General features: G+C 39.9%; 1 protein-coding gene across 4 annotated transcripts in view; it reads right to left on the bottom strand.

Moving 5' to 3' along the window:
* Positions 1-1560: 1560 nt before the first annotated feature.
* The window catches only part of RNF144B (ring finger protein 144B), a 191951-nt gene continuing 176390 nt past the window's right edge, over positions 1561-17121 (bottom strand). For all 4 annotated transcript variants that reach the window (XM_034961523.3, XM_034961524.3, XM_055113213.2 and 1 more), the window contains 4 exons: positions 13103-13307; positions 10699-10843; positions 7066-7155; positions 1561-5520 (listed from right to left, as the gene is read on the bottom strand). In XM_034961523.3, coding sequence (XP_034817414.1) covers positions 5380-5520; positions 7066-7155; positions 10699-10843; positions 13103-13307 — 581 coding nt within the window. In that variant the 3' untranslated portion in view covers positions 1561-5379. The remainder of the gene's footprint in view (positions 5521-7065; positions 7156-10698; positions 10844-13102; positions 13308-17121) is intronic.

Raw genomic sequence — 17121 nt, 5'->3', positions numbered from 1 at the left:
GCATTCTTTTCCTGGCTGTCACTCATCAGTATGAACCTAAGCAAGACATGAATACAAAACATTGCTTTCTTCATAAAATGGATCTAATCTGCTCCATTTATCTCAAAGGATTGTTCTCAAAAGTTCTTTAGTTTACGTAAAAATATACAAATAAAACATTATAATTGCTATTAACGCATTTAAGCAGATTCGTTTCCTTTTTCTCATAGCGTTGGGCATTATCTTTAGGGTCTAAAGAAAACTAGATTTATTATCTAACAAATGAAAATAATTGAATTACAGAAAAACCTAATTATTATTCTCCTCCAAATCACCAGATTCATAACTTAAATTGCAATGAGTTTGCTGGTTAGGGCACTGATTAAAATCACTGCTATATAAAATGGTTCATTCAATATTTCTTTGGGAATGCAAATTCAAGTTTAGCAAACAATAAGCACACTTTCAAAATGAAATAATGTTGACATTCTAGGAGACGATTAAGAAAATTAAGAAACCATAACCCAAAAGTATTTTTAAATGATCTTATTGATTTCCTCAAAACTGAATGATTAGAAAATGAAATTTGAATTGTACGTCAGTTGTAAACCTTTGTATGCAGGTACCATTTTAGAAGCATCCAGCCTTCAATAAAAAGGTTTCAACACCAGTACAGGAGAGTGAGCTTTCGGTTTTGTGGAAACACAAGCTCTAGTTGTTAAGTAATCTTTGGCACCCAACTTAAGACCTGCCTCGAATACTAATTCAAATGGAAATGACCTTAACACTCTAAATCCTTTCTTAAAAAATCATAACAAGGAAACACATTCCTCTAGCAGACTTTTGGAAGGTTAGAACTGACCTTAGCGTTTAGTCCAACCTTTATTGTACAGAACAAATGGCTTTGACACTTGGCAGCATTTTTTATTAGAATGATCAAAGATCTGTATTATTGGTTATTGCTCTGGATAATGATGAGTTCCTATGCACTGGCAGTGTGAACTATCACACCTACAAAGAAGAAAGTGTGTAACAAAGGCATTACACTTGCCACCCCCCTACCCCTTTTTTTTTTTTTTGAGACCGAGTTAAGCTCTTGCTGCCCAGGCTGGAGTGCAATGGCACAATCTTGGCTCACCACAACCTCCACCTCCAGGTTCAAGCAATTCTCCTGTCTCAGCGTCCCAAGTAGCTGGGACTACAGGCATGTGCCATCATGCCCAGCTAATTTTTTTTTTTTTTGTATTTTTAGTAGAGACAGGGTTCTAATTTTTTGTGTTTTTAGTAGAGACGGGGTTTCACCATGTTGGCCAGGCTGGTCTCGAACTCCCGACTTCAGGTGATCCGCCCACCTTGGCCTCCCAAAGTGCTGGGATTATAGGTGTGAGCTACCACACCTGACCCCCTGACCCTATTTCTTTTAAGAAGTAAAGTAGCCAAGAGTTATTTCCATAGATGGTATTGCAAATTCTGGTACATTTTGTAAATTCAGAACCTAGGATTTAACAGTAACTTGGTTGGTTCTCAAAGGATAAAACTGAACATGCCTAGAATTGTGCAGCGCAACAAAGGTTAACACACTTGATTTCCTGCTTACATTTATTGTGGCTAGAGAGCCTAAACAGCTATTTTCTTCTCCAAAAATTGGAAAAATATAACACGATAGCAATTTTTTAAATACATAAAACTTCCTGGATCATGAATCAACATGAGACATAATAGCCTGTAGATATCAATTGTGATCGCTTTATAAAATGTCATTCATCTAATGCATTTCTGAAATTGCCCTTAAAGCTACACATACACACATGACTCTATATCACATAAAGGCATCCATTCATGAACAGAAAGAAAAGTCTTTTATAAGTACTGTGTAGGGAAGGCTAAAGAAATATACATTTAATTCAGAATAATTTTTAAGAAAAAACGTGGGGTTCCAAGAAATGGTGATTTACATTCAAATGAACATGTACATTTGCAAACCTGGATAAGTAGATATTTTCATGAAGCACGCTACAAGAAAATTCACACAGAATTATTTGTTTTTCAAAGGCCTCTTTCAAAGTACAGACTCCAAGTCCAAAGCAAATACCCATGGCATGAACAAATAGGATGCCTAAGATTCTAACATTTGCTTCGGCATGGCTTTCCTCCTCACTTCCCTACCTCACAACAAGAAAAAATTTCCTAGATGGGACAATGGCAAGATATTGTGCTAATACATTCCATAGGATTTCTGGATGCTGGGCTATAACATCCAGGTTACAATTTGGTGACGGATTTTTTTATTTCTATTGCAAATGGACTACACTCCAAACACAAAAAGATTCTTGCCATAGCATCCAAACATCCCTATGTAGACCCACACTTCCTCTCAATACAGAAAGAGAATCACTCAGAAAGGACAAAGCTGGCAGACCAAGAAAGGAGGCAAGGGTAAACTCTGTCACTGGCCAATTATCTAAAACAAAAATAGCAGCCTCTGTTATCAAAGTTGTCAGTTAAAACTGTCAGCTGTCAGGCACAGTGACACACACCTGTAATCCCAACACTTTGGGAGCCCAAGGTGGGTGGATCGCTTGAGCCCAGGAGTTTGAGACAAGACTGGGCAACACAGAGAAACCCCATCTCTACAAAAAATACAAAACTTAGCCAGGTGTGGTGGTGTGTGCCTGTAGTCCCAGCTGCTCAGGAGGCTAAGGTGAGAGGAACACTTGAGCCCAGGAGGTAGGGGTTGAAGTGAACCATGATCATGCCACTGCACTCTGGCCTGGGTGACAAAGGGAGACTCTGTCCAAAAAAAAAAAAAAAAAAAAAAAAGTTGCCAGCTCTCTCCTTTATAAACAGTCTTTAGACTGGTTTGCATCATGCCCTTTGATGTACCAGAGATATGTTTAACCAACCTAGTTTTGTTGATTCTGACAATCTCACACACATTTAAGAATTTACCATTTTTCAGGCACTTTTCAATGTTAAAAAAAATTAAATCCAATTATTGAAAATCAGTTTGACAAACAACCCCCCCACTCCATAGCCCTGGCAAAAAAAAAAAAAAAAAAAAAAAAAAAAAAAGCAGCTAATTCAGTGATACAAACTCTGTAAGGTGGCAAATTCCCTCAACTCGCCAAGGAAATAGCACATATATATTTTCTCCCATCTTTACTCCAAATTTGGGACCTCTTCCTCTGATAACACAGTCTTTTAGGTTACTTGAAATCAGCCCCCATTTAAAGACTCTTTGCGGCACCAAGCTTAAAGAGTTTACTGACAGAGGACTTTGCCACTATTAACATTCTTGTTACAAAAATTCAGTTTCAGTTGAGTTCTCGTAATCCCCTGAGCAATTATAAATGCCTTTTACCTATAATGAGGCAGTAGGCTACGTGTAAAACAAAGCAAATTAACTATTCAAATATATGTAAATCTATAATTATACTAACATGAACTACACTGATAGTGTTTTTTTCTGAAGTGTTTAGAGTTTCAAAAGAAAAAGACACAATATTGAGAAATTTCTAATAAATGATTAAAAATGATTTTGGTTGGTTGCCATTCCCAAGTTTTCCCAGAGTTCTCATCTATGTTCTACACAACGTGTAAATTAAAATGTACATAACCAACAGATGTACTATACACACATCAGATATCAATATATACTTGTGAATTAAAGTTCCTGAAATATACACATCTCCACTTAGGATATATCCTATTACATAGGCAAAGCATCATCCTTTAACAATAGGTCCGAGATAGCAGCAATTTGATATTCTATTACCCAGTTACCTCAGAAAATATCATAGATCCTGAATAGTTCCTGATATGGTATCCCTGGCTTCAAGAACTCTCCAGTAACATTTAGCATAGGTCTCATGAAGCACCAGGCTACACTGCCAATAGCAATTATATAATCCTGTCCTTGGAGAAAAGGTTTTATCCTTTCAAAACCTCGTTATTCAAATCTGACTAATGGTATAATGGAAAAAATAAGTCACAATGAGGTGATACATAAATTTAAACTAAAATATATAAAGCATTTCTATTTTATTTCTTACATGTTTTTGTTGCTGTTTTATCAGTGCCTTGAAACAGAAAGTATTCAGACTGTCCTAACAGATGCTGAAAGAGCAATAATGATGCTGAGAAAAGAGCTACTCTGTGTTCGAAAACATGTAAATGACTCGGTTATCAATTAGTGTTTTTACAGAGATGGCAGGATATTGTACTAAGCACTGTTTTAAAAGAGTTATGAGTCTATACCCTTGGGTAAGTTATGAACTTACAACCAAAATTCACATATATAATATGCAAAAAATCTTTAGGCAGATTTACAATAAACCATTTCAGTCACAAAAGGATAGAATGGCTCTTAAGTAAACATTTATTTTGTGTGTACTATTGGGTATATCCATGCATGCTCAATGGATAGAAATTACAGGTAGGCTGCAAGTCACATGGATTCTAGATGTACATAATACGCACTTTAATATTTACCCTCCATGTGTACTCTTAGGCCTGATTCCAAATCTATTGGCTGTGTGAACACAGATCCTAAGAAAGGTCCCAGATATCTATGATGAAAGTTTTGAAACTCTACCACTCTACCCGTATTTTATATGAAACAATTTTGTAGACCACAGCCACTGGCTGTAAGAGACAAGTTGGCCAACTTAGAAAACTTACATTTGCCAAGGGAGAGACACTAAATTAGACCACATTGTTTAACAGGCTGCAACTCTTTTACTGGGAAGGGGCAACTCCCTCTGCACAGCAGTTTCACCTGCTTGAAGCTGAGATCACACAAGGAGAAACCTATTGTGTTTCTGCCAAATCACAGCGGGAACATGGGGACAGCACACCCAGTAGCCAGCAGAGGCACAACCACCATATCAACTGCTGAGATCAGCAGCCTGCTTTATAGCTCCTATGAGGATTTCTCCTTACGCAGTCTTATCCTTCTCCTCATCAGGTTTCCCCTGTATTTCTCATGGTAGTCAAATCAACACAGAACAGGCTCCAGCTTCTTGGTTATCTTGTATGTTGCCAACAATGACAACACATTTGTTATATCAAATGTTCCCACAAGCTCCTTGAATTTGGCTGGAAGTTGAACAGTCCAGTGAGATCCTTTGGATGATAAAATGGTATGTTCATTCATCTCAAGGAACCCCAAAGCTCCATAGAAACAGCTGGACCGTTGAGCCCAGTTCTTGTTACATAGGAACACTCGCACCCAGGACTTGGCCTTTCCTGATGCTGAAGGCTGGCAGGCAAGTTCAAAGTCTGGACACAGAGGCACTTTCAAAGTTGGCAAGGAGAAGGAGGCAAGGTCACTAAATGGGGCTTTATCACTGTGCCATCTCATGTAACTCACATATCTGGGGCGTATGAACACAGAGATCTTTAGGTTGTGGATGGGTCGTGCTTTTTCTTCTTGCCCCGACAGGACTTGCAGACACAACAGATTATACATGGGGAGGCCAGGAGTAACAAGGGTGAAGTAACCAAGGCAATGATGCCCAAGCCTACGAGAATCCCCACCACCTGGAAATTTCAAAGAAAAGCATAGTTCAGCAATTAAGTCTTTCAATATGTATACTTATTCCAACTATACTGTTAGCTGCTGTGGGCCAAATGTTTGTGTCCCCCTGAAGCTCATATGTTGAAACCCTAAATCCCCGATGTGACGGTATTTGGAGACGAGGCCTTTAGAAGTTAGTTGGTTTATGAGGGCAGGGCCCTCATGATGGGATTGGTGCTCTTACAAGAACAGATGCCAGAGAGCTTGCTTTCTTTCTCTAGGCTCTATGCCATGTGAAGACACAGCAAAAAAATGGCCATCTTCAAACCAGGAAGAGAGCCCTTGCTAAGATATGACCATGCTGTCACCTGAACCTCAGACTTCTCAGCCTCCAGAACTATGAGAAGTAAATTTCTGTTCTTTAAGCCTCCCAGTCTATGGTCATTTGTTATAGCAGCCTGAACAAGACATCATCTCAGGCACACAGAACAGTTACATTTCTGGGACCTTTCAGCTAGTGCCCAGCAATGATCTGAATTGGAGAGAAGCCAGAGAGATACAAAGGACCAAATCAAGGATGGAAACCATCCAAATGCTAACTCAAGCTGTCGCAAGCTCAGTATAGTCATGAATTATTGGTGTTGGTGCTCTCTCTCTACTTGAATTTCCTCAACTAGCTCAAAGGGATGTTAATGATTACTAGGATATTAGCACTGACTCCCTCCAAAGAACACGGCCTTTAATAAATATAAAACACTATTAAAAATTAAAAATAAACCATGACTCCTTTTGAACCTGCCACATAAACACACAATGGCATGTACACAGGGATCTAAGCCCCAGCAGGGGCTCACAGGGTTTTAGAGCACTGCCTGATATGGTTTGGCTGGGTCCCCACCCAAATCTCATCTTGAACTGTAATAATCCCCATGTGTCAAGGACAGGGCCAGGTGGAGATAATTGAATCATGGGGGTGGTTTCCCCCATACCGTTCTTGTGGTAGTAAATAAGTTTCATGAGATCTGATGGTTTTATAAATGGGAGTTCCCCTGCACAAGCTCTCTTGCCTGCCACCATTTAAGACGTGACTTTGCTCCTCCTTTGCCTTCTGCCATGATTGTGAGGCCTCCCCAGCCACGTGGAATTGTCAGTCCATTAAACCCCTTTCCTTAATAACTAACCTAGTCTCAGGTACGTCTTCATTAGCAGTGTGAGAACAGACTAATACACTGCCTTTGATAGGTAATATGCCTTAAAGGGCTTTAGGAAAGTCATTCCACTGTTTCTCAAGAGGAAAGAACATCTGCCTGCATTCTGCACGTCACTGTTGACTGCCTGGCAGCTCTGGTGCCCCTGCTTCTCCGCTTGTCCTTAAGGAGACTGTGCTCATGAATTAACTTTAGGTATTTACCCCATTACTTTTCCCTAGCCCTGCCCTAACACTCCCCAGAAGCTCCCAGGCTGGGATGGTACCTCCCAGGAGGGAATAGTGAGGAAAGGCGAAGAGGTGGGCTCTTTAAGCCATCACGATTTTGGTTTATGTCACGCTCCCTATAAGCTCAGGGTACCTGTGTTCGGTTCCACATCACTGATGCTCTTGAGTGGCCAAGTTTATTCCTGCATGGCCCTTTGTCATAATGTCTGAGGAAAATGTCATTCTGAAAAATAAAAAGATTGGTTTCAGTAAATATGCAGTTTTAAATTGAGAAATGAATACAGACCACATCAGATCACCAAATGGAAGGCAAAGTTTTTCTCTGGTGATATCAGTGACCCCCTCTAGGAATTCCAAGCCTGTAATCTTTATCTTGGTAGTTTTGTAAATCACCAAAGTGAAAGCAGATCATAATCAATACGAATCTCAATTAATTATTTTTAAAAAGAAAAAAAAAAGAGTAGTAATGACCTGACTACTTATCTTAGCAAGGTAGATCTGGCGGAGGTACAATGGAATGGGAAGACCAGGAGCAAGGCAGCTGAAAGGCTGGTGTGGCAAACCAGGAGAGAGAAAATGCCAGTGACTGAGGATGGATGGAGAAGAGGAAGTTACAGTCCTCAGATATTAAGAAAGTAACTAGAGAGAAACAAGGAGAAGCAATCACAGAGAAGGGAAAGTGATTGGGTTAAAAGAAGGCAGTCGCTTTATTGAGAGAAGTGACAACATAGAGATGGAGTTTGTTGGGAAGATAAGTTTGGACACGTTGAACTTGAGAGATGGTTGAGACATCCAAGCAGGGCTGTTCAAAAGGCAACTCATCACAAAGATCTACACTGAAAAAAAAAAAAAAAACTTGGACCTCAGCAGAAAAACTAGCTCAGGGTCCAAATTAAGTGTAGATAATCTATCTAATGGTCTGTTCATTAGACAAATGGAGAAAGGGGACTCAACTGGGCATCGGTGTACATGGGGTAGAAGAAACCATAGAAGAGACTGAGATTAACTAGGAAGAGGGGTAAACTGAGAAGCAAAGAGGCTGCTGAACACAGGCATTTAAGACTGGATCGAGGAAGAGGCTAAAAAGGGAACTGGGATATGACCAGAAAGGTAGAAGAGAAACCAACAGAGGTGGTATCACTGAAATGGAAGTGGTCAAGATGTTAAATGCAGCAGAGAATCTAGGTATGCTAAAAACAAGTACTATTGGATTCTGCCAATAAGAAATCACTCAAAATCTGGGAAAGAGGTACAGTTGGGGTGTGACTACGTGGCAATCCGAACACATTGCAGTATTTGGAAGGTAAGTAATGTCAGTAGCAAGAGGTGATTAGGCTTTTTGGAAGCTTGGCTTCTAAAGGAAAGATAAATAGAGGGGTAGTAAGGAAAAGATGTAGGCTTTAAGAAAAATGTTTACTCGTGTTTAAATGTGACACAGCCGAATGTGTGGATATGTTGAGAGAGTGGAGAGTGGAAATTGAAACCACAGGAGAGGAAAGAGATAACTGAACAGCTCAAGTCTCTAAGGCTATGGACAGGAATAGGATTCTAAAGCAGACAATTAAGCGTAACTCATCCTCTGAAACTACAGGGGTGAGAATCAAGGCATGAACAAGCTCAACTCCAACAACACTCAAAATTCCTGTTTGGTGTCCGTCTCAGGCCTGGATTTTAGACAATCACCCCTCTCCTGGCCCCATGATCTCAAACTTTCCTATAAACAGAGATCCACACCACCATCTGATGTAGAACTCCACTTGCGTAGAGAAAAACATCATTACCAACAATCCAATGCCCCTGGCTAAAACTGAAAATGAGATCTTAGAAAACAGTCACCAGAAAAAAAGATGCTTCAATATTTGAAGTCTGTGTATTCAGCCATTTAACATCTGCACCATTTCATCTCCAGAACCAGAGCAGCACAAGAGACAGAACAGCATGTCCTTTGCAACACCATCCCCCAAACACATTTCAGCCAAAGGATGGAGATCTGGTGCACATATTTGTTCCCTTACACTCTGGCCTCCTAAAGAGAACCTCATGGGCTCAGCCTCCTTGTGGATATGAACCCAATTAATATTCTGGTGAAACCTGAAGGAAAACAAAAAAAAATTGTTTTTCATTTGTAATGCATGTGTAATTTACAATCAGTAAAATCCTCATCCAGAATATCACTCACTTAGATGCATGCTAGGTCTTAAATATCAAACATAATTGTAACTCAAGGGCCTATGATAAATCAATTTTTAAATAGAAGATATTTCTTCCAAACTGAGCTGCTGAACTTCTAGAGTCTAAAATGTCCATTTTCTTCTCCTCAGTTTATACCTCTTCTTAAATCACTACGATGGAGGTTATTATTCTTATTCATACATGTCATCTTAAACAACATATCTAGTTTTCCGTTAAACATCAAGCAGGTGGTGGCCTGCTTGATGACATTACATGCTAACTGCACACTCACTCACTAAGCATGTCTGAACTAAAGCACTACACAAATCGCTTGTTGAATTAAAGCAAATCAAGCAATCAAAACAAAGAGCTGAGAAAAGAATAGCAACTCAATGGTAACTGAGGGCTTACACTGATATGGACATATTTTAGAGGTCCAAATTGCCAAAACAGAGTGTTATCTATAAACAACTTATGTTACCCCAAACTTTAAAAGACCAGAAGTGAAGTAAGACCTTCTCACCAACTCTTCGCATCGCATTTTTAACTCTGAAGTTACCATTAGCCTTGGCACAGGGCTGAATAAAACTGCGCCTCAATTTGAGACTTGATTCATGAATGGTGAGAAAAAATTAAGCCAAGTCCCTTGATCTGGGAAGGGAACACTGTCAAAACAGTAGCGATACTGCTGCATGCTCATGAACAAGAGAGAAAGAGAGCGAGTGAGAGCACGCAAGAGAGCATGAGGGAGAGAAGAGAGTTAGGAGACACCATTGATTTGAACCATTTTTCTTTAAATTCAAAACGAAGAAAAAATCTAATAGTGGTAGGCAGAATAACTACCTCCCAAAGATATCATGGCCTAATTCCCAGAATCTGTGAATGTGTTACCCTATATGACAAGAGGGATTCTGCAAGTGTGATTAAATTAAGAACCTTGAGATAAAGGAGATTATCCTACATTATCCTGATGGGCCCAATCTCATCACATTGGTCCTTTAGGCAGAGAACCTTTCCCAGCTGTGGTCAGAGGGAGCAACGACTAAGAAAGAAGGGAGTGAGAGATCTGATGTTGCTGGCTTTGAAGATGGAGGAAGAGGCCACAAGCCAAGGAAAGCGGACAACCTCCAAGGCAAGAAAACAGATTCTCCCCTAAAGCCTCCAGAAAGAAATGCAGCCCGGCTGACACCTTGATTTTAATCCAGCAAGACCTATGTCAGACTTCCAAAGTGAAGAACTGTGGGATAATAAGTTTGTGGTATTTTAAGCCACTAAGTATGTGCTAATTCGTTACAACAGCAATATAAAATGAAGACACTAATAGTCCTTTACATAATAGAGACAATGTGCAAATAGCAAGAAATGCCCTGAAAACAAAAGCTTGCCTTTAACACCAGGGTGGCATATGTAAGGTCATCAAAAAGATGTTTTTAGATATCTAAAGTATCAGGCTTAGTAAGTCTCATTAAGAAAAATAAATTCCTTTTGCAGGACAAAAATTGCCCCAATATTTTAAAGGAAAATCTGTAGGATATCAGCTGTGGTGCAGATACAGTATAGGAAACACCATACAACAAACCTAGGTGGAACTTACATCCAAGTTCTGGAGGCAGTACCAGCAAAATGTATGCTTGCAGTTTTTGCACATCATCTGAGCACAGCCTTCATTGCGTTCGATATAAACCCGGCAAACTGGGCACTGCTTAATGGGGGCTTCTGCATCTGTCCCAAAGAGGGCTCTAGAAACAAAATGGATGAGAAATGGCATTCAGCTGATGGTCATCAGTTGAATTCCCAGGGCTCCTGATGGTTAGATAATGAACTCACAGTTATCCATGCTTAATTCACTTCCAAAAGAAAGGGTGTGGGCAAAAACATTATTAGATGTACAGATAACTCATACAAGAAGGAATCTTTATTTATTTTGGCTTTCAGTGAATTATATAATTAGAGTTTCCACCACTGATTTAACTCACTATTTTGTCAAATTAATATTTCATTCCCTAAGCATGCATTGCCTAAATAAGAATGGCAAGGAGTTGGCTACACAGCAGAGAAACTAGGTCAGGGTCCAAACTGGGCGTATATAATCTATCTAATGGTCTGTTCATTAGACAAATGGAGAAGGGGTTCTCAAATATAAACACTTTAAAATAATGTCAAATACTTTCAAAAGACCTTCTCCAAACAGACGAATAGACCAATACAGGCTCACAGCCCCAAGGGGCACAGAAAATAAGCAACAGGAATTGGAGTGGGAGAGGGGGATAGGTGAGCGATAGCACCAGGTAACACTTTAGCTACTGCCCATCAAAACCACCACCCAGCACACAGAGATATCCAACTCACAGAGTGTTGTCAAATCTATTATCAGACTTCGTATGAACAATAACCTCATATTGTCATAAGACAGTTATTACAGATTGAGCATCCCTAGTCCACAATTTGAAATCCAAAATGCTCCAAAATCTGAAACTTTTTGAGTGCCAACATGACACTCATTGAAGCTCATTGAAGCCTTTCTGACTCCTGGTATTCAGAGTAAGGATGCTTAACCAATAAACATATCATGAAAATATTTCAAAATCTGAAAACACTGAGATCTGAAACACTTCTTATCCCAAGTATTTTGGATAAGGGATGCTCAACTTGTATCTTAATTCCCTTATTTTCAGATAGGGAAACAGACTCACAGAGGCTGAGTGACTTCTATGAGACACACAGATACCGAGTGACAATGTCAGAATGCAAATCCTCCTATCCTCTGAGTTCTTTACATTGCCCTGTGATACCCACGGAGCTTCCTGCTATGGCCACGAAAATGTAGGCAACACTGGTTTGAATCCGGCTAAGAGGGCACATGCCTGCCATGTGTATTAGCTTCTCTATTCCTCTCCATTTGTTTGTTCTGAGATTCAAGCACAGCATCGTAGCCCAGTAGCATTACTATTCATGAAGCCTGGTTCTACACATTCTGGGTGCACTGTGTGATTAAGCCAATGGGATTACAACACTTGTATTTTGTTCTTGCTGATGCAGAACAACGATAGCCTCAAGCAAAGCAGGAATGAAACACAGAGGTCTCTCACTCTGGGCACTGCTGTTGCCATAAAAACCCTCTGTATCGCCCAAGTGTGGTGGCTCATGTCTGTAATCCTAGCACTTTGGGAGGCCTAGGCGGGTGGATCACTTGAGGTCAGGATTTCAAGACCAGCCTGGCCAATATGGTGAAACCCCATCTCTACTAAAAATAGAAAAATTAGCCAGGCGTGGTGGCAAGTGCCTGCAATCCCAGCTAATCGGGAGGCTGAGGCAGGAGAATCGCTTGAACCCAGGAGGCAGTGGTTGCAGTGAGCCGAGATCGTGCCACTGAACTCCAGTCTAGGCAACAGAGCAAGACTCTGTCTCAAAAACAAAACAAAACAAAAAACCTGCTGTACTAAAAAGGTACAGATTTAATTGCTTCCTATCATGATAAAATCTCAACCTTTACAGAGCATAAAATATCATGAGAGAACCCTCCTTTCTACGTGCTGAAAGAATTTAGGACCGTTGTTTCTATTGTTGTGTTCTTTCTAATATGACTGTCACACATCATGAGCTGGCAATTTAGTCAGGTAAGAAAATTTCTTTTCTCATTTTGCAAGCAAGAATGATATATACCAATACAGGCAGATACGGTATCTGAGCAAAGAGCTGGAACAAGTCATGATTTCCTACTGAGAACCAGTAGACCACAGTGCCTCACTACCTAAAGAGAAAGCAAAACTCATACAAACTTTAATTCCAGCAATAGCTGGAAGATTCCTCTGGGGCAAACAACTAGAAATGCTTTTTTGTTGGCAACTTACCAATTCTGAGACACTTCTCAGGGAAGTTCTGCAGGAAAATAACCAATCTCTAAACGCCATCACAACGTAACTCCTTCTACACGTAAGGTATGTTGAGTTTCTAAGAAAACTAGTGAATAATCCCAAAGACAAAGTTTCCTTTCTTACCGGTGCTCTGTTGGCAGGACAATAGGCTGACTGTCTCTACAGGAGACCTCTGCATGCCAAGCATCCTTGCAACACGAGCAGAATTTCAGGTGGCAAGAAGGGCATTCCACCAGCACAGGCTGTCCTGGATCACTCGATGCAACAGGGCACACTGTCTGACAGTCTGCAACAGGACACCATGTTCGGTAGGGGTCCAGATGAACTTCTAAAGTGTAAAGAAAGAAAATGTGATGGTCTGCCCGATTCACGTTTGAGTCTTTCTCACCTTCATTTGCCCTCTTATTTATTTAATTTATTTGGAACCAGAGTCTCACTCTGTCGCCCAGGCTGGAGTACAGTGGCATGATTTCAGCTCACTGCAACCTCCCCTCCTGGGTTCAACCGATTCTTCTGCCTCAGCCTCCTGAGTAGCTGGGACTACAGGTGTGCACCATCATGCCTGGCTCATTTTTGTATTTTTAGTAGAGACGGGTTTCACCTTGTTGGCCAGGCTGATCTCGAATTCCTGACCCCAGGTGATCTGCCTACCTTGGCCTCCCAAAGTGCTGGGATTACAGGCATGAGCCACCACACCTGCCCCATTTACCCTCTTTTTTAAACTGACATTTATGGAAGTATAATACAACAAGGGTGAGGATTTCTACTATTAGTCTTCATAATGGATCCAAACCTATCATTTACAAGGTCGCTAAGCCCTGCCACATTTCTCAAAGTAGGTACTAACAGAATAGCTTACCATTGCCTTTACGAACAGATAAAAAGTGTTCTCTGTAAACAAAATTCACAAGACTTTTAGAATATTTCCCACCTTTGAGCACGTAAAATAGGCAAAAATCTCAAATCCCTTCTACAATTATTTGGGCATTATCTTGGAAGAGAATTGGACATAAAAAGCAAATTTTTAATAAGATATTTTTCCAAAAAGACTTTGTCCTTTCAGGCACTGAGAAACAGATAGTGAGGTTTCTTCCACATTCCCAGGAAATTAAAGAACAAGGAAGAAAATAATCAAATAGTTTAGGGATTAAACAGTATCTGGTGTGGCTTAGCCAAGAAGTTGGATTACCTGTCAGTTTGGATATTCTGCTCCCTACCAATGTGCAACTTAGGGACAATGTGTGAAAGACCCACATGTGGGCCGGGCACTGTGGCTCACGCCTGTAATCCCAGCACTTTGGGAGGCTGAGGTAGGCGGATCACAAGGTTAGGAGATCAAGACCATCCTGGCTAACACGGTGAAACACCATCTCTACTAAAAATACAAAAAATTAGCCGGGCATGGTGGCGGGTGCCTGTAGTCCCAGCTACTCGGGAGGCTGAGGCAGGAGAATGGCGTGAACCCGGGAGGCAGAGGTTGCAGTGAGCTGAGATCGCACCACTGCACTCCAGCCTGGGCAACAGAGCAAGACTCCGTCTCAAACAAAACAAAACAAAAAAAACAAAAAACAAACAAAAAAACCCCCACATGTTCTAGAAACAAAAGGCAGAGAGACTTTCACAGACCATTATAATAGCTAGTCATAACACATTGGCTAGTTCCATATGACATACAGGAAAGAAGATAGAGTTGGAGAACTGACAGCCATCTATTTAAGTGTTTGCAAATCTTGCTTGGTATCTCTTTTTTATTCAGTAGCAGACCCCATGTTCTTTCCATATACTATGACCTTTAAGGGAACATACCATGTAAAAAATGATGTTATTTGAGGGGTAGAGTACCCCTTTTTTCTCTGAACTCAGGTATTTTGCAAAATTTGAACTGACAACATTCTAGTTTTAAACGTCCTAGGGCTCATGATTCCTAGAAATGTACACACAGGAGGCAAACAAATCCAAAGGATGGTGCAAAAAGAAAATAAAGGTATTAAGTAGGAATTTAGTTTTTACAGTTAATAATTTTACACATTCAATATCAAGGAGAAAGTCTGAAATGTTCCAATAAAATACTGTCTCCACTAATGTCTCGCCTAGAAATGAAATAATTGGATCTATCTTGTTATAAGTTTTCATTCAAAAATTGCATCCTTAAATATATGGTCTTATCTAGGAATTCTGGAGGGTGGGGGTCAAAGAACAGTGAACCCTTCACACAAATGCAATCACAAGGAGGAAATTCTATAATTCACAGATGCTCAGACCCCAACAGAGATGGATCCTCCAAGATCACTAAAACCTTAAGAAGTCAAGGAAACAGTGGCACACATAGGATCCAAGGCCTTGATCTTTTATTTCTACACCATTTAGTATTTTCTTCCAAACTATTACAACCGCTTCACAAATACTAAGCCCAAAGAAATGAAGGTTAGTATGTAACTTAGAGTGAAAGACTCCCATATCAAATATCTACTTCGCTTCCCTTCTAAATCAGAGGTCTTTTAAAAGTTTGATGAAAAAGAAGGAAAAATAAGGGAAAAGGAAATTTAAAACACATATTACTGTTAAAATTTATAGCATCCCTAGTGATCACCTTAAAAAGATACAAGGATGCAATTTGTTCTCATAGCTCTAATCAATTAAAACTACTTGGTAGAAGTTCTGACTTGTTTCTACCAGCTTATTATTTCAGGTATCTGAGGTGACAAAAGGGAAGCACAGACAAATAAATAAAGGAGCAATTATAGGTTTTGATGAATTACTATAAAGAAAGGACCTTAGTAAGCAGTGCAGCTATGGCGCAGTGCAGCTATGGCACAGTCCGTTGAAAGCAAGGAAAGAGTTTGAGCCACAGAAAACACTGACCTTCCGTATTTTTCACTATTATGACAGCACATAAAGGACCATGCAAAGGAGTGTAGAAAAAGAAAAAGGAGGAAAACTTTACAGCTTTCTACACATTTCCTTCATTAGAAGTCCTTATTCCTTAGGAATGGCTTACAGAGCTTAACTAAGAGCATTAGTGGAGTAACTAAGAGACAGATTTTGACTCTATCCAAAAAGGAAATTGACTACTCTAGCCAACTCTGTAGAGCGTCTATTCAACATCTCTCCCAATCCCCTTGAACCTTCCTTATGAAGACCTATCACTATAAAATCTGAATATTCTAGAGATATTCTTTCCCACAATTCCATGAAACTAAGTCTTGGGCATGTGACATGATTCTAGCCAATGAGAGGCAAAGGCAGGTCCACTAAGGGGCTTCTGGGACTGGATCTCCACCTTGATACATAGTAAAGAAAGGCCTTTCTGTTTTTCTGCCTTTGAACCCAACTGTGTGAGGTTATGATGCTTGGATCATCAAAACAATCTTGCAGCTCTGAGGGAAAGCTAAATGATTCAGAGATGCTATTAGGTTGGTAAAAAATAATTTGTGTTTTCATTAAAAACATTAAAAACATGGCAAAAACAGCAATTTTACCAACCTAATAAATTAACCAAAACCCATGACAGCCTACCTCTGGACTTGTGAGTGAGGTACTGAAATGCCCTTGCTGTTAAAGTCACTTTTAGGCAGGCATTCTGTTCCTTGCAGCTGAAAGCATCTTAGCTGATGTGGCTATTTCTGGTAATAGCAAGCAAGTACCCAGTTCAAACAAGGACTGTTCCTCCTGTGTGGTAGATATTTTATCAACGAGATTAAAGCATCATGTCCAAGATGACTTTTAAAGTCTTTTCCAAACCAATGATTTTATCATTCTAAATGTGAAGCACATGGAAATGTGTATGTAAGTAGAAATTTAAAAATGCATCCACATACAGTATCCTGTAGAAAACATTGTGTACAATAAAAATTGATACACCTTTGTAAAAAGTTAACATGCTATGCCATGTCTATAAGGTTTCTATGTAGGTGAGCAAATAATATACATTCATACAGTTGAATGCCACATAGCTTTTTTAAAAAAAAATAAATCAATATAACAATTTGGAAAGACCTCTAAGATATAATGTTAAGTGTAAGAAAAAAACAAACAAACAAAAAAGCAGGCTGGGTGCAGTAGCTCATGCCTGTAGTCCCAGCACTTTGGGAGGCTGAGGTGGGTGGATCACCTGAGGCAGGAGTTCGAGATCAGCCTGGCCA

This window comes from Pan paniscus, chromosome 5, assembly GCF_029289425.2.
Source record: "Pan paniscus chromosome 5, NHGRI_mPanPan1-v2.0_pri, whole genome shotgun sequence".
Taxonomy (NCBI): Eukaryota; Metazoa; Chordata; class Mammalia; order Primates; family Hominidae; genus Pan; species Pan paniscus.
Note: the sequence above shows the minus strand (reverse complement) of the source record. Positions and strands in the feature narration are given on the sequence as shown.